The 26,400-nt window shown below is 60.4% G+C and overlaps 1 protein-coding gene across 1 annotated transcript in view; it reads right to left on the bottom strand.

Moving 5' to 3' along the window:
• Window positions 1–26,400, bottom strand: part of ITPKB (inositol-trisphosphate 3-kinase B) — a 94,968-nt gene that overhangs the window by 10,650 nt on the left and 57,918 nt on the right. The window contains exons 3-4 of the mRNA XM_036354552.1: window positions 2,688–2,787; window positions 1,413–1,626 (exon numbers count right to left, since the gene is read on the bottom strand). Coding sequence (XP_036210445.1) covers window positions 1,413–1,626; window positions 2,688–2,787 — 314 coding nt within the window. The remainder of the gene's footprint in view (window positions 1–1,412; window positions 1,627–2,687; window positions 2,788–26,400) is intronic.

Genomic DNA, 26,400 nt, shown 5'->3' with positions numbered 1-26,400 from the left:
GCCCTTCTGAGAGCCCTTGGGTGCCGTGGGCAGAAGCACAGGAGATGGGGGCAGGGCAGCTCTGGGCAGAGGGGCCCGTGTGCCCAGCGGCCTCCCAGGGAGCAGTGAGGCACAGCCCCTTTCAGAACCAACTACTATATCTTCTCCCCAGGGTGCACGCTATCTGGCTGGGTCTGAATGGACACCAACCAGGTTATTTATAAGTTTCCGTCCTGGTGCCCCAGGGACAGGGAGGGGCGCTTCCTGGGACAGAAATGACTCTGGGGAAGGGCAGTGCCAGGTGGTGGCCGGAGGGACGGGGACGTCGTCTCCTCCCTGTGGGCTGCAGCTGGCGAGGGCCCGAGAGCGCAGGGAGGCAGGGACAGTGTGAGAGCACAGCGGGACCTGCACTTCCCACCTGCCCTGCCCTGGGTCAGCACCACGGAGCCCAGCACAGCGTCCGCCTGCGGGTCCGACTTTAGGACTCAGCGCCCGGAGGAGTGAGAAGGAAAGCGGGTGTCCGTGGCCTCCTGGCTTCTCTCTCTCTCTGTGTCTCCCTCTCTCCCATCCTCCTCCATTTCCCTTTATAAGAAATAAAACTGCTTAACCATCCAAAGCAAACAAGCTCCGCTCCGAGTGTGCAGCTCGCAGCCTGGCCTGCCCGGCGAGCGGAGGGCCAGTGTCCGGCCTGCCTGCCCGGCCCCGGCAGCAGGCGGCTCTCCGGCCACAGCGCACGGGGCACCATGAGGCCGACAGCCACGCCGAGCCCCCACCCTGGGCCCAGCAGGAGAGGGAGCCGCATGGCGATCCCGGGATTGAGGGTCCAAGTTCGGGAGGGGACGAGGAAACCGGGCAGCCAAGCAGGGCCCAGGGCTGAGGGCGGGGTCTCAGCGCCTCCCGTTCCACTCCCCTCTAACCCAGGCTCTGGCCCAGTCTCCTCCCCTCCTTCCTCCCAGCCCCTCTCCTGCTTATGTCCTGGGCAGACATCAGGGGGAGCCTGCGTCCTGGGGAGGAGGGGGTGGCCCAATGCTGTACACGGGCCCAGGTAACCTTTTTGGCCAATGTGCTGGGCCCAGGGCCTGAAGCACCCTGGGGGATGGGAAGAGCATCCCCTCGAAGCTCACGTAACAGGAAGCCACCCCTTGCTACCCCCGCAGCCCCTGGACCAGACGGGCCTCTGCCCCTCCCTGGGGACACTCAGCACCAAACTGGGCCCCACCAGCTAGTGCTCCTGCCCCACCCTAGCTCACCCGAGTGGGGGAGCCATCGGGGTCAAAGCCAGGGTCCCAGTCCCCTCTGCACGTAATGGGACATGGCTAGGGTGAGGATAGGGTCCAACCAGACCCCCGGGCCCGCCCATGCACCCACGAGGACCCGGGGGCACCCGGATGCCGTCCCGGTATCTGCCACGGGCGCGGAGGAGCCTGGCTCACCTGACGCCCATCTTGCAGTCCATCACGCAAGGCGAGTCGAAGTCGGCCAGCAGGTCGTCCATCTGGTTGTAGCGCTCCCCGTCCTTCACCACGTCCCCGTGATAGGCCGGCACGTAGGGCTTCAGCACGTCGGCCATCAGCCGGTCCAGGCAGCGCTGCTCCGACTCACAGTGCTTCTTCAGGATCCGGCCGTTGGCAGCCGCCTTGAAACTCCCTGCAGAGCGAGGGCCTCAGCACAGGGCTCCCCACGGCCCCGCACCCCGGGCCTGTGCCCCTCGGGCTTGCAAAGCGCAGGGCTGAAGGTCTCCATTGTGGACCGAGCACGCTGAGAGGAGGGGGTGCACGTCCCAGCCCCCACACTGACGGCAACTCCATCTGACGATGGAGGGACCAGCGCTCACTGCTGGAGGGCGGCAGGGCCAGTGGCAGGTCTGTGCCAAGGCTTACTCTCTCTCTGCATTTCCACTGCCATCCCCATCCCACACCCATCACCACTCCTGCTTCTCGGGCAACGAAGGCGTCTCTGGTCTCAGGAGAAACCCCGCTAGGACTGGCTCAGTGCCAGGAAGCAGCCTGGCTGAGAGCCGGGTCCACGCTCGCCCCCCAGGCCATGCCCCTGCCGAGCACACCCTCAGGGGGCACCTAGGGAGTGCGTCCATCCCCGAGCCTGGGCTGAGCCATGTGCTTGGGGTATAAGAGAAACGCCAGGCCCCGTGCTGGCTGATGATGAAGGCCAGGCCACGGACAGCCACTGAATGCCCCGGAGGACGCCACCAAAGGGCCCCGTGTGGCCCGGGCAGCTCCGGGCTCGGCTCCAGGTGCCCCTCCCCCTGTCACTGAGAAGCAAACTAGAGCCACGTGGCTGCCTGGTGCCTTGGCACCCGCACCCAGCATGCCACCCGTCTCCCACCTACAGCCCCCTTCCAGCAGATGCTGCATTTTCACTGATGTTGCGACCCCGGGCGATGGGGTACAGCAGATGCTCAATGAAGGCGCAGACGTTGCCTCCTTGTCCCAGATGACAAATGGGGGCCTACAACGTCATCTGTGTTATCGAGTTAAGAGAGACTAAAAGAACCAAGACCGGGGGGTGCGTGTTTGGGGAGGGGATGGCAGCTGTGCATCTGCTAGCAGCGTTAGGGCCACATCTCGAGAGCATGGCTGCCGCTGCCGCTGCGAGTCTCAGAGAAGCTGATTGGCCACTTTCACCCCCAACCCCCAAGCCCCACCCGCCACGAGCTGGGCGACCCCCAGGGAGAAGCCGGGAGCCGCTACCTGCGTGTCCCGCCAGCTGGATCCAGGGGTACTTCTTCTTGAAGGACATGACGAAGGGAGACCAGTGCACCATGTTCTTTATCTTCCTCCATGATTTGCTCTGGAAACAAGCCAATGAGAAGCTGGGCGTTAGCACGAGAGCGGCCTCCTGGTTAGGGTGAGATCCAAGCAGGGTGCGCACCGCGGCAGGCGAGAGGGCCACGCCCACAGTGCCCACAGCGCGGGCGCCTTCGGGGCCTCACCTGCCAGAGGGGCTTCGCCAAGGCTGAGCCAACGCCCAGAAGCAAGGGGACCTCCACGGAGGAGGCTTCGGGGTGTGAGGAGGGGGAAGGGTGGTCTCAGTCCAGGGCGGACCCCCATTCCGTGGCCCCCCCTCCCGTCAGGGAACAGCTGAACTCACGCTGCCCCTTCCCACCCTCTCAGGCCTCAGTCTCCTCATCACGCTCGTGAGGGGAGACAGCTGGCCCCCCAGCTCCTCGGCCTGATGGACACTCGGGGGCTCTGAAAGTGACGTCCTCCAGCCCCACAGCCGCGGCCGCTCAGAGGGGATGAGGGAGGGCACGTCACCCACGCCACTGTCCGCTCACATCACTTGTAGACGCAATAACGACAGAGCACCTCTGGCCCGCGAGTGGTTAGAAGAGCGATTTTAAAGGGAGCTCCCCTGGCACATGCAGTGAGCAGGCCTGTGGGTCTCTCCCCTTCGGTGCTGCTCCTTTTCGGGGGCTGGGCGCTCACACGTGTGTGTGTGTATGTGTGTGTGTGCGTGTGCGTGTGCGCATGTATGTGCATGTATGTGCATGTGTGCAAGTGTGCATGTGCATCTGTGTATGCATGCATGTGTGAGTGTGCGTGTGTATGAGTATGCATGTGTGTGCGAGTGGGCATGTGCATATGCATGCATGCATGAGTGTGCATATGAGTGTGCATGTATGTGTATGTGCATGTGTGTGCGTGAGTGTGCATGTGTAGGAGAGGCTCCTTGGGCAGAAAGGAGCACTAACATTCATCACGCACCTTCTTTCCCAACAAGCATTATGGTCATTTGTAGAACCTGAGCCGCAGAGAAGTGAGTGGTGAAATTAGCATTTAAACCCTCACCTATACAACTATTTTTTAAAAAATACATATAATTTTATTGACTTCAGAGAGGAAGGGAGAGGGAGATAGAAACATCAATGATGAGAGAGAACCATCGATCAGCTGCCTCCTGCACGCCCCACACTGGGGATGGAGCCCACAACCCGGGCATGTGCCCTGACCGGAAATCAAACAAATCCTGGTTCACAGGTCGACGCTCGACCACTGAGTCACACCAGCCGGGTAATGTGACTACTTTTTAAATATCCCCTTTCCCCCAGCAGTAAGCATTTCTCTGGGAAAACATCCCTGGGTGAACTTTAGTAAAAACAGGCCATCGAGCTGAAAAAAGACCGAGTGGCCCCAAACACGCGCGCCCCGACGGGGCGATGAGCATCTGAACTGAGAGGGTTTCCTGAGACGGCGGACCCTCACGGCCAAACCCAGAGTGAAAGCCACAGGCTCTGCTGGGAGAGGGGAGCTGGGGTCCTGAGGAGGGCGAGGAGCCCTCACTCCCGTCCCACTGGCCGGACGCGGCTGCGGAGGCTGGAGCAAGGTTAGACCAAGGTTAGACCAAGGTTACATCCGTCTCCCTTTCTCTCTTCGCCGACACACCACTCTGTCATCAAGCTCCGGAGTTAAGGTCTGTTTAAGGCGAGGAAGTCTCCCCTCCCGACCTGGCCGTTCCTATCCCGTCCCAGAGCCACGGCCTGGTCCCGCTTCAGCCGGCCACGTGACGGGGCTGCGCCGGCACTGACCGTGTTTTTCCAGGTCCCCGATGGAGATCGCCAAAGAAGGCGAAGGAAGGGAGGCGTTTCTTATCTGAGCGCCCAGAAGGCTGGTAAACAATCAGGCAGACAATGCCGAGGCAACAATGGAAAAACCTAATGACCGATGAGCCCAGCCCGGCTGGACGCCCGGGAAGACATCAGGGCAGGGCCGGAGGAAGAGCGCGCGGCCGCCAGCTGCTGGTCACGTCCCTGCAGCCCAGCTCGGAGGGGCGGGTCTGACCGGCCAGGGCGGGTGGGGGAGGGCAGTGCTTTCACCCAGGGCTGACCCCACCCCCTGCCTCCCCCCAGCTGACCCCCTAGCCTTCCTTCGTGCCTCGGTTTCCTCGCCTGTCTAGGAGGAGGAACTGCTGGTCCCCCAGACTCCTTGGACCGACAGACTCTCTAGGACTCTGGGAAATGACCTCCCACATCCCAACAGCCAAGGCCGCTCCGAGGATGATCGGCGAGGCCCACTGCCACCTGCTGCAGTGTCACCTCATGTTTCATCTGTAGACACGGTGGCAACAGAGGACCCAGGGAAGCTGTGTCCCAGGCCAGGGAGGGGCCCCGCACAGGCGCACTTGTGGGAAGGAAGGCCCGAGGCGGCTCTCGGCACAGGCATGGGGGACGGACTCGGGAAGGAAAGAAGGCATTGGGGACGGTGGCTCGGGGGAACAGGGGCCTAGGACGCGGATTGGCTGAGCAGGTGATGTGGTGTGCGGGCAGCAGGCCCACCTGGTCTGGGTCCTGGCTCCGCCCTCCTCACTGACACTGACTGACCTTGAACAGTCCTGACCCGCCTTGAGGCACTATTATCCTACCTGTAAAATGGGCATAACACAGACCCCCCTGTCCCAGCAGGAGGTAACGCCATCAGCAGAGCATGGGGTGTCATGGGGGAGCCTCAGCTCTGGGTTCAGGGCGGGCTCTCTGAAGCCATCCCGGGCGCTGTCAGGCTGGGGCTGAGCGGAGGAGCTGCCATAGTTACTGAGGAGCAAAGACCACGGAGCTGGGCTGGCTCAGGCCACCCTGTCGGGACGCAGCTCTCCAGAGACCTGGGGACACGCTGAGCCTGCAGCCCGCGACCCGGGAGGCAGGAGAGATCAGGGAACCGGGAACTCGAAGCCTCCAGGCCTGGCCCTCTCTTCCGAGGCTAAAGACCAGGGGTCCGGCTGCAAAGAGCGGGGCTGGGGCCCTCTGATGGTTCACAGACCCACGACCCTCCCTCCCCACATCACTGAGCTCAGAGCAACGGGACGTTTTCTGCTCGGCCTCCCCACTCCTAGCCTCCTCCACGAGGAAGCATCTCCCCACGAGAGGGGCCCCGTCGGCCACGGCCACCCGCGCCCTCCATCCGCGCTGCCCTGCGCAGGAGGCGGTGGACACTCCACGCGGGCGGCTTGCACACGGGACGCAGGGTTTGCCCGGGGTTTTAAGTAGCAGGGAGCGGAGCCTGCGGGGTGGCCCTCTCGCCCCACTGCCAGCCGCAGGAGCGGAGATAAACGGCGGGTGGAGGTGAGTTCGGGTGTCAGTTCCGCTCTGAGGATCCAGGGCCCAGGGCCCCCGCTCAGGCACCACACCACTCGCAGGGGAAGCTGCTTTCCAGGCGGTGGGTGAGGGCCGGCCGGGCACACAGCCTCCCTCCACGGCCCCCACCTGACAGGTGATGAGGTGACAGGTGATGAGGCAAGAAAGGAGGGCAGCCCACTGCCCGCGGGAATGCCATGCAGAAGAGCAGCCCTCTCAGCTCTGCTCTCCCTCCCGTCTCGGGGCGGTTCTCGATGGCCTCGGTCTCTCCTCTGGAATCGGGCGCCTCCTGGGCCCCCACTCCCTCCCCCCGCCGGGCTGGGCTCCTGAGACACCAACGCAGCCTCAGGTGCCTCGAGCAGGGCGGCAAAGGGCGCTGTCCCCGCCGGGCAGTGCTGGCCGCCCGCCGATTTCACGGCTGGTCCTTCCTCACCTCCCATCGCCAGGGGCCTCTGGCCACCCCCTGCTGACCCTTCCTGGGATGTGGCCAAAGCCCACAGGCCTGACAGTCCCTGCTGGCCCCTCGCTGGGAGCTGCACGGAGGCCCGCCCGCCGGGCCTGGTGCTGGTGTCAGGGCTTGTCGCTATGGACTCCCTCTACCTGCCAGGCGCTGGCCGGGCACCTGATGGCCTCCCCGCCGACCCTCACAGCCACCTGATGAGAAGCATCTTCTCTGCCATACGAGGAACCCAAGGCCCAGCAAGTCCAGTTGCTTCCCCAAAGCCGTTCCGTTCTCCGCCCTGGCCAGTCTGGGAACTCAAACCAATTCACCGGCGGCCAAGCCTGTCAGCCAGCAAGGCTCCTGCGGGGGCTCCTGGCCTGTGGGATGCTCCACAGCTGGCCAACCAAGGCCCCCGTACAGCCCACTCTGGGGCTGGACAGGGCCCCTCCCGGCTTAGCTGCCGGTGGCACAGGGCTCCCATCAGACCAGCTAAGCGCGCCTGGACTGTGGCGGGAATCCCGCTCCTGAGATGTGCTTGAGGGCCGGCCGAGGGAAAGGACAGCGGAGGTGTCCCCTGCCAGCCGCGGGCCACAGGGTGGGCTGGACACGGTGCACGCCCGGATGCCGTGCTGCGGACGAAGCCCCCTGAGGGCCTGAGCGAGGGCTGGGGCAGCCCCCAGGCTTACGGGCTCGGAGGAGCCCAGCGACATGGCCCTCGGGGCCGCACTTTGGGGTTAACGGGCACCGGGTTTGGCTTTGCTGTCTCCATCCGAGCGCAGGGCGGTGGTGTCTGCTGGTCGGGAACAGCCCTGGCCTCGGCTGTAAGAGGTTGGTCCTCGGGCTGCACAGCTCACTCAGTTCAGGAGGGAAGAACCAGCAAACAGCCAGACGGGGCGGGGGGGGCGGTCCCCGAGGACCCAGGCGGCCTGCAGACCGGGTTCTGGCGCTGCTCGGACACTTCCTCCCCTCGCACCCGATCCGACAGGCGCTGAATGCTCAGAGGATGCGGAGAGGGGCTTGGCGTGGGAGAGGGATCCTGCAACCAGGAAACCCCAGCCCTCTTCACGCTGAGGTGACCGACGCCACAGGGAGAGTGAGCTCCAGAAAGCGGAACTGTCTCCAGCCCAGGCGGCCAGCCTGTGCCCACAGCCCGCAGTCCAGGTGTCCTGCCTGCAGGAGGACGGCGCCGTGGGAGGCTCGGGCAGAAGCGGCCCAGGCCTGGGAGGCGCCTGGGCAGCGTTGCTGGTGCTGCCTGTTTGTTTAACCGGATTCCGGGCCTCCTCCGCATGACGCCCCGGGGACACCCACCCTCAGGCGGGGTGACTGGGATAGGCCTTTGTCTTCTATCCAACAGGCCCAAAGGACTGAGGGGGGGGGGGGGCAGGGCCCAGGCCAGGCTGAGGGCCTCTGGCCACCCACCCACAGGTGCTCTAGGACTGTCAGGATCCTGCGTGGGATCAAGTGGAAATGCGCGCCCGTGTCCACACCCAGTGAGGACGCCCGACGGGGATGGCAGAGCAGGAGCCCCGCATGGACGCCGCTGTGACCCCCAGGACTCCGGCCGAGCTGCCCGGTGGGAACCGGCCCTGCTGCCTGGTGGAGACAGGGGACCTGGGCCCGCAGGGCACTGGGCTCTGCCCGCTGGCCTTCTGCTGGTGACCACGGCCTCCCCGCTGCGCTCGGTGCTGGGGGCAGGGGAGGGCCCGTGGGCAGGAGGGACAGGATGGTCGCCCGCCTTCAGGCCTCCCCTCATTCATCTCCGCAGGTCCTTCAGGGTCTGGCCTGGCTCTCTCCTCCCTCAGGCCTTCCTTCTCATCTAGGAGGAGGTGAGGGAGCCGCGTGGTGCCAGCCCAGCCTCCCCCAAGGGACCGGACCAGGACTGGAACCGGGACCGGGACGGTCAGCCACCCAGGCCCAGCGCCATCTCCTCCTCGTTCAGCCACCGCGCCTGGGGTCTGCTTCCTGTCTCTGTCCAGCCACCGCCTGCCCCTCCAAGCCGAACGCGTGCTCGTCCACCTAGTCTGGGTGGGCGGGAAGGGAGGGACACGGGGGACACACTCTGCTGTGAGGACTGCTTCACCCACGTGGGACGGTCACCACGCGGAAGCGACTGTAGCTCCCGCTCACACTCAGGCCTGAGATTCCGCACAGCTCCTGCCTCCATACACCCCCAGCCGCCCCCAGCTGCCAGGGCGGGACTGTCGCCACCGGGGACCCCCACGAGGACGGCCACGGAGGCACAGGACTCAGCTCAGAGGCCCCTCTCCCATCCCCTTCCTCTGCCCGACACCCCTCCCGACGTGCCCCGGCGACACCTGCACCCGCTTCTCGTCTGGGTGTCAGCCGACCAGAGCCAGGACCCCCGCTCCTGGCCCACCTGGCTGGGTGTCCCCGAGGAGTCACCAGTCAGCCACGCCCACATGTCAGGTGCGCGAGGGGCTGCTCTGCCCACCGGGCGCCTGGTCAGAGCCTGGAAGCAAGTGCCAGGCAGGTGGGGGCTCGCTCCATGTCTCCTCAGGGCCCTGCCACGCCTGTCCCGTCAGCCACGGCGATGCCTGGGCTGCCTCCCAGACGCAGGCCTCCCGGAGACAGCTGCTCACATCCCGCGTCACCCCGACACCCCGTTTCACGGCCCCTAAATTTAAGGCTGAAGCAACACACTCCTTCCTCTCTGTCTGGGTTCTAAAATCCCCTGCCTCTGGGCTGGAGGGCAGCCTGCAGCCTGGGCGTTCATTTCCCGAGCCATGAGGTGGAGCAGCCCAGGGCTCGCTTTCCCACCTCAGTGTTCTCATCTGGAAACTGGGCACGATAGCACGGCAATGCCCTGCCCACCCCCGGGATCACAGTGCGAACCGATGAGGCAATGATACACCTATGCAGTGCTCTGGAGACTGTCATGGGCAGGCCACCTTCCAGTCCATGCTCCCCACATGTGGGGATGTGCCCACAGCCAAGGTACATGCCCTTGGCCGGAATCCAACCTGGGACCCTTCAGTCCGCAGGCCGGCGCCCTATCCACTGAGCCACCCTGGCCAGGGCTGTTGTTTGTTTGGTTTTTTTAAAATATATTTTATTGATTTTTTTTACAGAGAGGAAGGGAGAGGAATAAAGGGTTAGAAACATTAATGAGAGAAACATCGATCAGCTGCCTCCTGCACACCCCCTACTGGGGATGTGCCCGCAGCCAAGGTACATGCCCTTGACCGGAATCGAACCTGGGACCCTTGAGTTCGCAGGCCGGCGCTCTATCCACTGGGCCACACTGGCCAGGGCTGCTGTTTTTTTTAAAAATGGAAATAGTTTCTCTTCCCAGCCACATGGATGGGCAAGAATCCCCCGGGCACTTCCCGAGGGTCAGGCACTGCGGCCTGGCAGCATGAGCCACCGTGCGAGTCACCGCACACAGAGCGCCCCCCGGAGGCCAGGCCCGGGGAGGCCACAGGCGGCACCTGCGACTCGGGGAGAGGGTGAGGCGGCCGCAGCCCAGGTGTCTTCACCGGTTTCTGGGTCAGAGGTCAGCACAGCTGCCGACGGAGAAGAGCTTTTCAGAGAACCCATCTGCCCTGTGGGACTCCGCGAGGCGCAGCGATGGGCGGCGTTTTGGGGGCAAACAGTGAGATTGCTGAGCCTGTGTCACTTTATAACGGGGCTTACCTCTCTTCAACCTCCTTCCCACGGACTTGCCCCCCAATTTGCTCCTTTTCCCTCCAGCATCTCCCTTTTTACTGAAGTAGTTTGATCGCTTGGCTCACTTTCATCTTGAAATCATCATAAAAAGTCTCCACTGTTTTTAAGAGTAAAAGCGATGAGAAGAACTCTCTAAAATGTCAGAAAAGGGGAATCACCTCTGGGCTCTGCGATGCTCCTAACGATTTGCCAGAATCCTTGGCTCTGCCTGTGAATGGAGAGGACCTGGCTGGTGGGGGAAGGAGGCAAAGAAGCCACGTTCTAAGCATCGAACATGTCATGAGGCATCTGACTGCGGAAATCTCATGCAATGCTCACTCACAGCACTGAAACTGCTGAAATCTCGTGCAATGCTCACTCACAGCACCGAAACTGCTGAAATCTCGTGCAATGCTCCCTCACAGCACCGAAACTGCGGAAATCTCGTGCAATGCTCACTCACAGCACCGCAACTGCGGAAATCTCGTGCAATGCTCACTCACATCACCGAAACTGCGGAAATCTCGTGCAATGCTCACTCACAGCACCGAGACTGCGGAAATCTCGTGCAATGCTCACTCACAGCACTGAACTGCGGAAATCTCATGCAATGCTCCCTCACAGCACCGAAACTGCGGAAATCTCGTGCAATGCTCACTCACAGCACCGAGACTGCGGAAATCTCGTGCAATGCTCCCTCACAGCACCGAAACTGCGGAAATCTCGTGCAATGCTCACTCACAGCACCGAAACTGCGGAAATCTCGTGCAATGCTCCCTCACAGCACCGAGACTGCGGAAATCTCGTGCAATGCTCACTCACAGCACCGAAACTGCTATCTCCATCCCGCAAGCGCTAACACATGCTCAGAGAGGCTGAGTGAGTTGCCCGAGGTCACACAGCTTCCTGGTTCTCACCACTTAATTGGAGGATTTTGTTTTGTTTCAGCCAACAAAGCAACGGCCCCCACCCTCTCTCCCTGACCCCGGGCCAGCTGCCTCCCCCCCACACACACACATTAAAAAATAGCTCAGATAAACAGCCAGTGCTTTGTCAAAAGAGTGGCCTTTCGGATGGGGAAGCCCCGCCCTCCCTCAGGCCGGCTCCCAGCGGCCTGGCGACACGCTCCACGCAGGGAAGGCGCATTCCACAAAGCCCCGCAGTGGGCGCGGGGGCATCAGGGGCTCCGCTCTGCTCTTGGAAACGTCCGCGCGAAAGCCACCGAGGTGCCCATGTTTGGAAAGAAAGCTGTTTTCTCCCTCCTTCTCCTTTTGGTCTTTCTCAAACAGGGAGGGTTTCCCTGGTGACGGTGCCTCTCTTGGCTGGGGCGCGGCCTCGCTCCTCGCAGCAGCCAGCTTTGTTCATTGTGCGGCCGGCAGGGCCCCGGACGGCAGGGTGCAGGCCCTGGCAGGTGGGCCTGCTTGGAACCTGGCTGCCAGAGAGTGGTGGCGGAGGAGGAGGAGGAGGAGGAGGAGGATGAGGAGGAGGAGGAGGAGGAGGGGGAAAGGCCTTTCAGAACCACGACTCCAAGGATCGGAAAGATGAGGCCCCGGGACTTGGCAGGGCGGTCGCTCCGGCTAAAAATAAAAGTCCGGCTTTGAAGGCTGACCATCTGCCCCTTCCACAAACAAGAAAACTCCCCTAAAAACCAAATGCAGAAACGCTGTTTGAAAAAGACCAGAGGGCTGTTCTGTTCCCACCCTCCCAGCCGGGTCACGTGATGCTGCCGTCGCGGGGCGGCGCAGGGCACCTTTGGCGGAGGTGACGCTGGGCACAGCGTCTCGCACCCTCTTCCCGAGGGCCCGCCAGTGAGGGTGGGCGGAGAGCGCCTCGGTCCACAGCAGGCCCGGGGCAGAAGGACGGCCCCCCTCCCCAGCGCCCTGGCCGCCGCGGGCGGGCGTGAGAGAAGCCTGCTCCTTTCCCGGGTGAGGGCTGTGCCTCCCCGCTTCTGCTGGCATCAAAGGGACTGCGGCTCCCGGTCAGGCTGGGCGCACAGGACCCGGGCAGACCGCAGCTGCTGTTGTAAAATGGCACCTGGCTGGCTGGTCCTGAGGGAGCCACCTTGGCCAGTCCACTCCGGCGGCATTTCTGGCCAAAGCTGGGCAGACCCTGAGCAAGTGCCCTCCTGATGAGCGGCCTTCTTCCTGTGGCACCGGGAGGCCCAGTGTCTGGGCCCAGGGCAGCACCCAGAGGTCCCAGCATGGCCACCTCCCTCGCCCGCTCCCCGACCCACAGGAGGCAGGGGGGCCCCACCAGGAACAGACCAGCCCAAACCCCTCTGTCCTCACTCCCCACACTCCTCTCCCAAGTGCCTCTCTGGTCCAGCAGGGCCGGCCCCTCCCGCCCCACCTGCAATGTTCTCCCTCCTCCGTCTCCGCCTGTCCCTCCAGCTGATCCCGCCGGAATCTGTGATGAGCCCCACCTTCCCCATGAAACTTCTCAGGCTAGTCCAGCCACACGCCGTTCCTGGAACCCTCCCCCTAATGCAGTGGTTCTCAACCTTCTGGCCCTTCAAATACAGTTCCTCATGTGGTGACCCAACCATAAAGTTATTTTCGTGGCTACTTCATCACTGTCATGTTGCTGCTGTGATGAATCGTCATGTAAATCTCTGATATGCAGGATGGTCTTAGGCGACCCCTGCGAAAGGGTCGTTCGACCGCCAAAGGGCTCGCGACCCACAGGTTGAGAACCGCTGGCCTAGCGGGACAGGGTTCGGGTGCTCTGTGTCTCCGAGCAGAGGGAAGCTTCTAGAGAACTGGCACTTAGGCCAGCACGCTGCACGCCCAGGCTAGGCACACGTGGGTGCACAACGCCATTGGCCACCTGAGTTTCAGAGAACTTTACAGCCAAGGCACAGCCAGGGCGGGAGCGCCACACCCAGCCCCTGGGACCCCTGGCACTCCCTCACGCTCACCTGCTCGAGCCTGGATTTTTCCAGAGGCTTTTCCAGGGAGGGGTGTGTGTGTGTGTGTGTGTGCAAATTCGTGGGAACTTCCTGTTCAATCTGCCTGGGGTTCCTCCTCTCCGTGTCCCCAGGCCCCAGGACAGCTGGCAGCCTGGCTGGCCCAGGGGTCTCCTGCCAGGCACCTAAGGGTGTGGAGGGCCCCCTGTGACTGCCCCAGGCCCACCCACCTCCTTCCCTCCCAGCTTCCCAGGAGCTGGCAGCCCTGGGGCCTCTCTCGCAAAAGGAGCCTGGTGCTGGTGACCCCAGAAGAGAGGTGTCCTTCGCCCAAAATGGAAATGACAAAGCTTTCCCCATCGGGAGGCGCAGTGGCCCCCTCTCCGCCCGGACCCCATCCTCTTGGGAGCTAAAAATACTGGCGGCCTGGGGGCAGGAGGCAGGAGGGAGGAAGCAGCAGAAATCGTAGGAAATGCTTGGTGCACCGAGGCCCGCGAGCCTCTCACCAGGAGCCGGCGGGGCCTCAAATCAAAGGCTGCTGGGACCAGAACTGGGGACCAACAATAGCAGGAAACGGGGGGGGGGGGGGCCTGGGAGCGGGGCAGCCTCCTGAGCCGGCTTCCTACTGGACGGAGCCCACAGGACAGGCGCGCTTCCTCTGGGAAAGGGCATCCGGGGCTCTGCCCGCTGGGGCCCGCCCCCCGCAACACACCCGTCCCCTGCCCTCCCCAGAGGTTTTGTTTTTACTTCGGTAAAATGCAAAGAATCAAAGCGAGTGTGCGAGCGTGGAAATTTACTGGAGGCCCGCGCCACGCGGTCAGCGACACTGGCACCGAAGGCCTGGGACGACCGAGCACCCCGCGCCCCTCCCAGGCCCATTCCTGAGCTGGGCCCACCTGCCCCGCCCCCCCCCCCTCCAGCTCCCCGTTCTGGGGGCTCGAGGCTTTCCCTCCCTCCTTCTCGGCCCTCTGGAGATGACAGGGGGGGACAGATGGGCAGCAAGCGGCACGTTCTCCTAGAACCCGTCATAGGTGGCGAACACAGCGAGTGCCCACTGCACAGGGGCGGTGCTAAGCGCCTGATAAGGATTATGTAGGTCCAACCTGAGTACCTCAACCTATGGGCACAGGCGTTCATCATTCCACAGACGGGGACAGGGAGGCTCAGGGAGTAAACACCTGCCCAAGGTGCCCCAGACGGGAAGTGGCCAGGCCGGGGTTGAACCCAGGCAGTCGGCTCCGGGGCCCGAGCTCTTCATCATCACGCTCCAGGCTGCCCGGTTTCTTTCTTTCCTTTTTTAAAAATATGTTTTTATTGATTTCAGAGAGGAAGGGAGAGGGAGAGAGAGATGGAAACATCCATGATGAGAGAGAATCATGGGTCGGCTGCCTCCTGCTCGCCCCACCCTGGGGATCGCGCCCACAACCCGGGCATGTGCCCTGACCGGGAATCGAACTGTGACCTCCTGGTTCATAGGTCGACGCCCGACCACTGAGCCACGCTGGCCGGCTGCCTGGTTTCCTTTTGTTTGTCACCGGTACTCTTATGGCCAGATAAGCCCAGATTCAGACCCCGATTAGGTCCTGGCTGGTGGTGTAAGGCAAGTTACCAAACCTCTCTGAGCTCCGGTCCCTCCTGATCCATGAAATGGGGCTATCGCCCGCCCCTTGTTTTCAGGATTAAATTCCGCACGTGCAGCGCCTGCCACACAGACAGAGGCCTCGGTAAGGTGAGCACCGCACACTCTCCCGTGTCCTGTCTCAGCCCCGAGGCAGGGGCCTGGGTGTGGGGCGACCCCTGGGGGGGCTCCGTGCTGGCTCCGCAGATGTTGGCACAGGCTCCGGACTCTCCCTGCAGCCCAGCCCCGGCCTTCACACACACACACACACCCCCCCCCCTTTGCAGGACGGCCGGGCAGAGGCGAGGCTACGGCCGCAGGAAGCCGGCCTCCAACAGCCATCCTGCTCGTGCCGCGAAATGAACCCTGGGGGAGCGTGGACTTGCTGAGCAGATCTTTCTGGAAGTCCAGACCCCAGGAGCCGTTTAAAAGCTGAGAGACGGCGGGTGAGGGAGCCGCAAGCAGAAGCCACCAGCCGGGGCCACGCGGCTCTTCTGTTTCCTGCAGGCCTTCCCTGCCCGGCCCTCGTCCCGGGGCCTGTGGTCAGAAACCAGTCCCTCCGCTTGTCTCCCAGGGGACTCCCCAGGCAGCCCGGCCCAGCGGCCCACGTGGGAACAGACGTCTTTATCTCCGCGCTGGAGGATGGCATATGAAGAGCCAAGGATCAGAAAGGGCCTTTTCTGCAAAGTGATGAAGAATCGAAAACGTCACCTTTGCCCAACCAGTGTGGCTCAGTGGTTGAGCATCGACCTAGGAACCAGGAGGTCACGGTTCGATTCCTGGTCGGGGCTTGTGCCCAGGCTGTGGGCTGGATCCCCAGGAGGGGGCGTGCAGGAGGCAGCCGATCCATGATTCTCTCATCATTGATGTTTCTATCTCCCTCTCCCCTCCTCTCTCTCAAATCAATAAAAACATATCGTCCAAACAAAACAAAACAAAACAGCGCCGCCCCCTCTCCCCGCTGCCCTCCCGGCCCAGCCTTTAAGCACACCTCTCCCGTGCCCCAGCTCTGTGGCCGCCCTGTATTTCCGCAGGTTTCGCTCAGACGGGAAGCCTTCAGGTTACAGATGAAGAAGCCGAAGTGCACGCCTGAGCACAGCAGGAGGGACGAGCCTTCCTCACCAGCTAGAGTTTCTCCTGCCCCAGGCCCAGGACACCCACAGGCCAGACCCCGCTTCTGCGAACCCAGGAAGCGCTGGGAAGAGATCTGGGAAGGGGCTTACTCTGGACTAACTCCAGACCCAGGTTTCTGCGAACTCCCACGTAAGGAACTTCTATCAGGGAATCTTCTGGAAGAGCCTGGAAACCACATGCGAACTTACAAGCGATAGCAAATATCTCACTATATTTAGAAAATATTTCTGAGCAAGATACGCTGGTGCGACTCAGGCTCCTGACAGAGGACACGGGCCTGCCTGTGGCGGGTGGCGCTCAGCACGCGGGAGGGCAGGCCGTGGAGGGAAGCAGCCCAGAGCCGGAGGCGGCCACAGGCTGCCGGGCTCGGCCCCGAGGCCCCCGCCCGCCCGCCCCCAGCTCTGCGCCCAGCAGCCATGCCTCTGTTCACGCGTGGAGCGCCCCAGGCACCGGAAACGGCTGCCAAAAAGACACACCAGTGAACCCCCAAGACGCGTCAGCTCTCAGCACGCGGCTGTCCCCCGGGCCATCTTGACGTCTGTGATTTTCATAAACAGACTGACTCACCGCCCTTCCCCTCACCGCGCTGTCAACCGGGCCGAGTGCTTACCCAGCACTTCCCCAGGTCCTGAGCCTCCCAGCCCCGAGGGGCAGGCTGCAGGCCGCCTCCCGCCCCAGGGAAGCAAACAGGGACAAAGGGGCTCACCCTGGCTGCGTCCTCATCGGGCACAGACCCGGGGGTCCTGCCCACCCAGCTGCAGTGGGTGTGGGGCTGTCTCCCGCCCGCTGGAAGCAGGGACCCCCCCCCCAACCTTCCACGTCTGTTTCCTTCACTTTTTGCTTTAGGCGACAGGGAGGGAATATTTGTTTCACGTTGAGGTGTTTTACAGCAGCTCTTGGGCTACTTACAAGCAGGATGGGTTTTCACCAAACTGCGGTGGGACCCAGTCCCTCCTGGGTTCTCCCCCGATTCACGGAGACGCAGACCCACAAACACGCCATGGCTGGCTGCGTGCGGCACCAGGTCTGCTGTCTCCCCCGCCACACCCTCCGCCTCACAGCCCGACCCCGAAAGCAGTTCTCTGAGAGTCTCTCGGCCCCTTCCCACCCAGTGGGGGGAAATGCAACGTCATGCGAGATGCAAGTGGCTTATCTGAGAAATGTGTCCTGGATGAGAGGCCGGGGAAGGGCGAACGCCCTCGGAGAGTCCTTCCAGCCAGTGGCCCTGAAGCAAAGGAACTCGAGGGCCTGAGGGGGGGAGGGGGGAGCTGCTCAGGGCGAATGGGGTTTAGGTCTCACCAAGGTCCAGGCTGCGGGCACAGGACAACGGCAGGTGTTGACGGCTTTTGTCTCCAATCTATGGAGAGAGGGCTGCTGGCTGCACTGGGGGGAACAGGAGCTTCAGAGATCCAGCCCAGAGAGGGGGCTGGGGTTGGGGGGGCTCCGTGGCCACAGCTCTCGCGGGCCTTCCCCTCAGCGGCCTCTGGGGACGCCCCACACTTGGGAGCTGGACCATCACGACTTCCAGGGAACAGAACCAGGGGCTGGTTTCTTCCCCGTCACTTTCACTGCTATTATTAGGGGCCATCTGTGTGAGTGAGGTCGCCAAGGAAAAACCCGACGGAAGATACGTTTCCAAGCGCCGTCATTTCGATTTTGGAAAAGGAAGCAGGTGGGGGGCTGCCTCGGCTCCCGGGGTGCAGGCTGACCCAGGAGGAGCATGGCAAGGGTCTGCCCGGGAAAGGCAGGGGCTGGGCCGTTTGCAGAGCGCCGGCCAGCGGACCGCAGGTGGCCCAGTGCTTCTCACACTGTTTCCTCTTCCCTTCCCCCCCCAACCCTGAATCAGACCCAGGGGAAAGCCAGTTGGTGACAAGTGACCTAATGATGCAGGCAGAGAGTCCAGCCAGTGGCCAGCCGATGTATTTTCTTTGGCTACGATTACTTTCTTCTTTTCTGAATTAGTTGCCAACATTTAAAAATCAGGACGTTTCCCGCACAAAAGCCAACTTTCTTTGAAATACGGGGCTCGCATTCCTGGGTGGCATCCCCGTGGCTGAGCCGGCCAGCAGCCTCATTGTGCCGGGCCGGGCCGGCGTCAGAGCTGAACCCCTGGGATCGAGGCAGAGGACAGAGCAGGGCAGCCAGGGGCCTGGTCTCCTGTAGCCCACCCAGGCCATGTGAACGTGGACAAGCCCCTATTCCTCTGAGCACCCGGTTCTCCATCTGCAAACAGGAGACAAGGCACAGGGAGGGCCACGCAGGCGAACAAGGGGAGTGAGTGCTCTGAACACCCGATTGCATCAGACATGCCAGCAAGACATGGCCGTTCGGGTCTACAGGGTCAAATAAGACGCCCAGAGAAAGCTGGCCTCTGACTGGGTTAGTAGCCGGGGAGGTGGGAGTGGGAGACTGGAAGTAGGAGAGATGGCTCAGCGGTCCTTACCTAGAGGGGCTGAGACAGACCCACCCAGCCACCCACCCTGCCCGCCTGCCCCATCCCCTGCCACCAGAGAAGTGGGGTGTCCCTCGGTCACGGCTGACAGAGCGGCAGGCTCTGACTGGTCTCTGCCTCTCATCGGAGCAGAACTTAGAACTGGGGGCGCCTTGCCTCTGGGGCTGCTGGCCTGACCCAGCCTGGGCAGGAGACACTCAGATGGCTTCTGAGCATCCTGGCTATGGACGCATCACCCTGTGGAGCAGGCTAGGGAGGAGGCAGCGGGCACAGGGCAGCGGGCGCACTGGGTATTTCAGTGCAGACTTCTGCGGCACTTTGAGCGCTGACTGGCATCTGCCCCAAAGGCCCTCGGCCGTCCTCTCTCTGCCCCCACAACCTGCCAAAAGGGGCAGGAAAGGACAGAAATGACTGCAGAGGGCCAGCTACCAGGGGCTTCTGCAGACAAGAGAGGGTTAAGCGATACATGTCTTAGCCCCCACCTGCCCCAGAGTTTCCCCACAGGCAATGTCCGAGCTCGGGCTTTCTGGGGGGAAGCCTAGAGAGCCAGCAGGTGACCTGCTGGGATCTGTGCCTGTGGTGGGCGTGGGGGCAGCCGATGACAGGCCACCCAATCGGCTGCTTCCCCAGGGCCCGCCCAGCTGAGAAGGTGGCGGGCGGTGTGGCAAGTGCTCATCTCTCAGGCCAAGAGGGCGTCTTCCTGTTCACCAGCTCCTGAGCCGGCATCACAGATGCGAGGGGCTCGAGGGCACCCAGACCTGGGACCCCTGCCCAGCAGGTCTGACGGGCCGAGCTGAACAAACGAGGGTCACAAATGTTGGGGGTGACCCTGAGATCTCTCAGCAGCTACGGGGACTGTAGCACCGTGTTTCCAGAACACTCAGCAGACCACCAAAGTCGCGTGATTCTGCACCCTGACCACTCCCTCGTCCCCATCACCATCGCCCTTGCTCTTGTCCCCCTGGGTTAGGACCGCGTCCCCATCTCCGGGCCTGCCCTCCCGCAGCCACTCTCCTCAGCCCGGGAGATCTTCCTAAAATGTACATCTCATCATGCCAGCAGGCCCCCCTGCTTTAAACCTCCCCTAGCTTCCCAAACCCCTTCCAGCGGGGAGGGACCAGCCCAGGGAACAGCTCAGCAGGGGAGAATCCAGTCTTCTCACACCCAGGCCAGCGCGGGCTCCACGAACGCGTCACCTTCCCTCATCCGCCTCCCTCCTTGGGGAGAGCTAACCAGCCCTCTGCTCTCTCCAGGCTCCAGGCCCAGGCCCCCCTCTCCTGTCTATGGAACCCACACTCTGGGGGCCCTGCAGCGTCACCCCCCACGGCTTGCACCTTACCACCTAGAACAATCTGTACCCATTCCAACCCCACAACACGTGCCAGACACGACAGACTCGGCTCAGGGCTGAGCCCCGGGGAGCCCACAGGCCACGACAGGGCTGAATAACCACAATAGAGGGTAGCCATGTCAGGGGCCTTACGGAGGCACAGAAACTGGGCGGCAGGACGTTTGTTTTCTTGGGGAACAGAGGAAATACATCTAGGAAGCGTCATGGAAAAGGTGGCAGAGGGTGTGTGTGTGCAAACTGGGGGTAGGGTTTCAGGTCTGCAAAAACATGAACAAAAGCAGAGAAACAGAAAAAGCGCCAACAGCCAAGCTCACCTTGGCACCAAGGGTGGGCAGTGGGCGCAGTGCGCCCGAGAGGCCGGCAGCGCAGTGCACAGCCCCCGACGCAGGGCAGGCTGTCTGCAGGAACTCGCAACAGCGATAAAACCGCTCGCTCTCCAGCCTCCCCAGGCGCTGTCGACGGGACTGAACGCGAGCCTCCCCCCCACCCCCCACCCCCCCCGCTCCCCAAACCGCCTGTCTCTTTCTAAAAAGTTGTCGCGCTGCTATTTCATTTCAGTAGCACGTGAGCTTCCAATTCACGCCTGCTGTTTACCTCGAATAAATATCGTGTCCCACATGGAAGTTAGCTCAGAGAACGCGCAGCTATCGAGTCAGCCCCTAGCGCAGACGCACAGACACGTTTCAAGAGCAGGTTCACAGTCCAGCCCGCTGCGGGGCCCGGTTTGCTGTCCCCAAACCCCGCGGTACCGCACGTTCCGAGCTCCAAGAACAGCCCAGAAATAAACCTCAGGCCAGAAGTAAACAACGGCAGCCCCGCACGAAGACGAAGACACCGGATCCGTCTCCCTCCATCCTGTCATTCTCCGAGATCCCTGGGAGCTTCTGTTTGTTTAAAGTGTTTCGGCAGCAGAGACGTGGCATCCACCCCAAAGAAATACAGCGAAGGGCAGGTTACACTTCTGGCTTACCGTCGACGGGAAATCTGTGACAACGTTATCGGTATGCTTAAGGCCTTTTCTATCTGTCGCTTCAGCTGAAAGAAACTCTTCAGAGTTAAAACTAATGGCTCGTGCTCTGCGGTCCACTACAGGGCAGACAGACAGAGCGGTCCCTGACGAACTCACACGCGAGCAAAAATAGGCACGGTCATGCCATTCATTACAGCTGTAGACAACATGTAAGTGCCAACTTCCCCTCTCTCCAAAACATGCACTAATGCATTTAACAGGTATTGCTAGATCCGTCATGACTCCCCGACTTTTTTTTTTTTTACTGGTGTGAGCATGTACACAAAATCCAATAGGCAAGTTTCACTGTCTGCGCCCGGCCGGTGTGGCTCAGTGGTCGAGCGTCAACCCGTAAACCAAGAGGTCCCCTGCTCCTGGGGGGGACTTGATCCTGGTCAGGACTTGATCCCCACTGGGCGGCGTGCAGGAGACGACAGCCTATCAATGTCTCTCTCTCTCTCTCTCACTGACGTTTCTCTCTCTCTATCCCTCCCCCTTCCTCTCTCTCTAAAAAGCATCAATAAAAACGTATTTTTAAAAAAGTTTCACTGTCTGCAATTCCGGCTGCTCTCATGCTTTATTTCTTGATTGCTACGGAAAGTAATTTTTGTCACACAGAAGAGGAGGCCGTTAAAGAAACCTCATCCACGCTACGTGCTGAGTGTGCTCGGTCCGTCACTGGCTCACGTTCCTGACAAGAAAGCTTCAAGAGGACAGGTGAGCCTCCGGGGAAGGAGAACTGAGCTGACAGCACCACGGCCTTGACTGCAGGCTGATGAGCCTGGACTAGCGTCTCGAGGCAAATGGTGAGAAATGACAGAGGGCATTACCAAGAGCTCTGACTACACAAAATGTATAAAAACTTTAAGCATCAAAGGCATAAAACAACAACCCCAAGTTAAAGTAAAAGTCAAATAAGCTAAAGAAAATGGTTTACAAAATATACTATAACAAGAGGCCTGGTGCATGACATTTGTGCACTGGAGGTGGGGGTGGGGGTGTCCCTCAGCCCAGCCTGCACCCTCTTGGTCCGGGACCTCTAGGAGATGTCCAACTGCCAGCTTAGGCCTGCTCCCCCAGAGGGGTCTTTAGCGCTGCCATGGGGGCGGGAGACTCTCGCCACCGCCACTGCGCTCGCCAGCTGTGAGCCTGGCTTCTGGCTGAGCGGCACTCCCCATGTGGGAGCGCACTGACCACCAGGGGGCAGCTCCTGCTTGAGCATCTGCCCCCTGGTGGTCAGTGCGCATCATAGTGACCGGTCGTTCTGTCATTCGGTCGATTTGCATATTAGGGTTTTATTATATAGGATGGGAGGGTCAATCCATTTGGTACATAAAGAACTCAAGTAAACAGGTGAAATAAAACGCTGAGAGTTAGCAACATACACATAATTTAACAGACACAAAATGGAGATAGCAATATACTATTTCCTTATTAGGTTACAAAACACAGAGAAGTAATCCATGGACGTGCCCCTGAGACGCGCCCAGGGCTGGTCGGACATCCCCTCGGGGAAAGCAGCCCAGGAATATGTTTCAAAGGCCACACAAGTGTCTGAACCTTTCAAACGCTATTTCACCTCTGGAAATCCACTTAAGGAAACACTCTAAAATATGGAAAAAGTTACAAGCACTGAGATGTTAATGATGCCATTGTTTATTTAACAATAGCATCGAAAATAACCCCAGATCCAACAATAGAGGAATGGCTAAGTCCATGAGGGGCACATCCTTACCACGGATCGTTCCAGGCCCGAACAATAAGAGAAAGAAGCGGAGATTTTTCAACATGTGGCGGGGCGGGGGAGAGTGATCGGCTACAAAAATGCACATCCTTTCAGAGGCTGGGAGGAAACGGACCCGTGGATAAGAATCGTTGTATCAGCATGCATTCCTGTGCTTCAAGTTTATACTGATTTCCATAAAGCTATTTGACCCTTTGCTCAGATTTATGAGCCATTGGTTATATCCTAAGGCACTGCATGTAAGTTTCTAAGCATCCTCAAATCCTTTCTGAAGATAAAGCAGAAATTAACCAAGTAACGGGTAATCAACAGAATCTATATGTTCAGCTGTATGGGAAGGGTTATGATGACATAGTCCATGGTCGGCAAACTGAAGCTTGAGAGCCGCATGTGGCTCTTTGGCCCCTTGAGTGTGGCTCTTCCTAAGCCTTAGGAGTACCCTAATGAAGTTAATAACAATGTACCTACCTATACAGTTTAAGTTTAAAAAATTTGGCTCTCAAAAGAAACTTCAGTCGTTGTACTGTTGATATTTGGCTCTGTTGACGAATGAGTTTGCCGACACTGATCTCATAGATCGTCATTCTTTTTTTTCGAGATGTCTGTACCATAGCTGGTTTGCTTTCACAATTTAAAAGGTGTGATCACCACATCGGCAGGTTCCATGAAGAGACCACTGCTGTGTCCCCCAACACGGTCAGCGCTTCTCCTGCGTTGATCTGAGGACCCAGCGCCCTCCAGGGAGCCCCCTCCTCCGACAGAGACACACAGCTTCCTTCTCCAAGCAGGTTCCAGCGGTCAAGACGAGCCCTGTGCCCTGAGCGGACGCCATGGGACCCGGGAGGGCCATTTCCATAACAAGCAGCCGGGATGGGGCAGGGGAGGGGCCACCCCCATATTCACAAAGCACACTCAGCGACAGGAGTGGTGGAGGCAGCGTGGGAACCTGCCATCAAAATCCCGCGCTCCTTGAGAGAGAGGGGCCTTGAAAACCATCTTCGCAGCCTTGCTGCCAACTCGATGCTCAACGACAGCTCAGTCCAGGCGGCTGCTAATGGATTCGTCTGCTCGTTCATAGGGCAGATACGAGAGTGCCCACCACGCGCCTGTCCTGGGTGCAGGGATGTTGGGGTGAACACAGCCACGTCCCTACCCTGGAAGGGGCTTAGGTTCTCAGTGGACGGAGACAAACTATATATATAAAAGGCTAATATGCCAAGTGTCCCCTCGGGAGTTTGACCAGGAGTTCAATCGCTCGCTATGACATATGCTGACCACCAGGGGGTGTTGCAGAATGAAGGAAGGTCCCGGCCAGCCAGGGCCAGGGACCCTACCCGTGCATGAATTTCATGCACCGGGCCTTTAGTGAATAAATAAATACGGACGACATCAGACAGCAAGTGTTTTGGAGAAAAATACAGCAAGGTGGAGAGGAAGGAGTGGCCCATTCTGCAGGAAGTGGGGAGCTGAGCCCTGCACCCTCCCGGGAACAGCCAGGAGCAGCGGCCCCAGGCAGTGTCTGGACAGGAGAAAGGCCGACAAGAGCAACAAAGAGGCTGGAACCGTGAGCAAGGGGAGCTGGGATGAAGCGCCTCCCCGCACGCACGGGTCCTCAGGCAAACTGAGGGTCTGGATTGGATGTCAGCCAGGGGAGGGCACTGGAGGGTTGTGAGGGCGAGTGTCATGATCTGGCTTATGCTTTAATATATATATATATAATATCAGACAGGGAGAGGGAGAGAGAGAAACATCAATGATGAGAGAGAATCACTGATGGGCTGCCTCCTGCATGCCCCCCACTGAGGATCGGGCTGCAACCTGATCGGGAATCAAACCCTGACCTCTTGGTTCATAGGTTGGCGCTCAACCACTGAGCCACACCAGCCGGGCTGGCTCATGTTTTAAAAGGGCCACTCACTCTGTGTGTAGAGTAGATCCGGGAACAGAAAGCGCATGAGAAAAGGTAAAACGAAACAGGACCACGTTTGAGGCCACGGGAAGTGTCCAGGTACGAGGAAGAGGGATTAAAAACCTCTTTGCTTCAGACCATGACTGTCTCTTGGTTGCTTCCCGATTCCCACTGGCACCTGGAGGTGTGGCCCCTGGAAGAAGGTGGCTTCCGAACACCCTGACAACGGGAAGCGGGAAGGAGCTGGGGCTGGAGACGAAGAGCCTGCCTATGGGTCTGGGTGGGGGGCGGCCTCGGGGGCACTCGGGGGGAGGTGGGTCCTGGAAGGAATCTCAGGTGTGAGCAGGAGCTCCTCGGAGAGGTGTGGCCTTGGGCAGATGGACAGGAGGAAGGTTCCAGAAACAGGGTTTCTGTACCCTGGTTCCAGGGATGAGAGAACCTGCCACTCAGGCAATGCCGGTCCTAACCAGCACCCTGTCTGACAAGGGAGAAATGCTTGCACGGTGCCAAGGATGTTCTTCCAGATGCTCCCATCTAACACGGGGAGGCAGCGGCCCAGCTGGGTGGCTCAGTGGTTGAGCATCAGCCCGTGAACCATGAGGTCACGGTTCAATTCCTGCTCAGGGCTCATGCACAGGTTTCAGGCTCAAGCCCCAGTGGGGGGCGTGCAGGAGGCAGCCCATCAGTGATTCTCTCTCATCATTAATGTTTCTCCCTCCCTCTCCCGTCCTCTCTCTGAAATAAACGTTAAAAATAAGATAATAGAATTAAACAGGGATGCATCGGACAAGTTGTGGACATGTAGGTTCCGTCTGGCCCGGGAGCGGGGGGGACTGGGGGAAGGCCCTCGTAAACCTACCAGAGCTACCGGAAGTGCCTGCCTATTCTGCCCAGAGCACCCTGCCAGCCAGGGGGGAGTCAGCCACCAGTGCAGCCACCTCCCCATTTTCCTACATTCTCTGGACGTACAGGTCTGACAGGCCCTCTGGAGCCTGTGGGCATAGATCGATACATACTACACATCACACGCTTTAGGTACATGTGACATGTTTAGATTCCTTGGGTTTTCAGTGTATCGCCTATCTGCACACCGAAGGAGACACGGCAAGCCTGTCTGCAATCGACGTTTCCGCATCTGGACGGTCGTGCAAACCTGCCAGAGATGCAGGAAGCTCGTGCTCTCTGCCCAGAGCGCTCTGCCAGACGGGCCCCGCGGCCTGCTCCGTGCTGTCTGTGCTGATGCACACAGGCAAGCACAGGCCCAGGAGTGGCTGGACTCTCCCCGTCTGGGGCTCCGTCGCAGGCATGGCTGGCTGAGCGGGGCCTTGAGGTTTTACAGCCACGGATGCCTCCAAGCCCTCCTTGTCTCACTTGGTCGCAGCGGCCACCCCGAGGGTCAGCGGCCACCCCGAGGGTCAGCGGCCACCCGAGGGTCAGCGGCCACCCCGAGGGTCAGGGGCCATCAGCCCCACATCACAATAATTCTCTGGTGACAAATTCCATGGTCTCAAAGGCTCTAAGAAAATCTGGGGGCAGAGGGATTCAGAAGAAGTTCTTGTAACCCAAACCAGCAATGACGAAAAAAGTATTAAGGTATTTTTAAAAAAATAGACTTTTATTGATTTCAGAGAGGAAGGAAGAGGGAGCAAGAGAGAAACATCAATAACAAGGGAGTCATTCATCGGCTGCCTCCTGCACGCCCCCTACTGGTGGTCAAGCCCACAACCCAGGCATGTGCCCTGACGGGGAATGGAACCGGGGCCTCCTGGTTCATAGGCTGATGCCCAAGCACTGAGCCATGCCAGCCGGGCTTTTATTTTTTATTTTATTTTTTTTTTGCCAGGCATATTTTTTAAATATCTAAACGAGGGCCTCTCTTTAAATTATGTACTCACCCTTTACTGACCCCTTACCTACATCCCCCACTCCTTTCGGCGTCTGCGGAACCCGTCTGCTCCCTGGTCCCATCACCTAACCGCCAAGTCCCGCCCGGCTCCCGGCCACTGTCTGCTCCCGACCATCCCAGTGACCCGAGGCGGCCACCACGCTGCTCGCCCCCACGCCTCCCCTCCGGCTCACCCAGCGGCTCCAACAAGGAGCGGCTCCACA

The sequence above is a fragment of the Myotis myotis genome, unplaced genomic scaffold (assembly GCF_014108235.1).
Source record: "Myotis myotis isolate mMyoMyo1 unplaced genomic scaffold, mMyoMyo1.p scaffold_m19_p_21, whole genome shotgun sequence".
Taxonomy (NCBI): Eukaryota; Metazoa; Chordata; class Mammalia; order Chiroptera; family Vespertilionidae; genus Myotis; species Myotis myotis.
The sequence above is the reverse complement of the archived record's forward strand: the minus strand, read 5'-3'. Positions and strand labels throughout refer to the sequence as shown.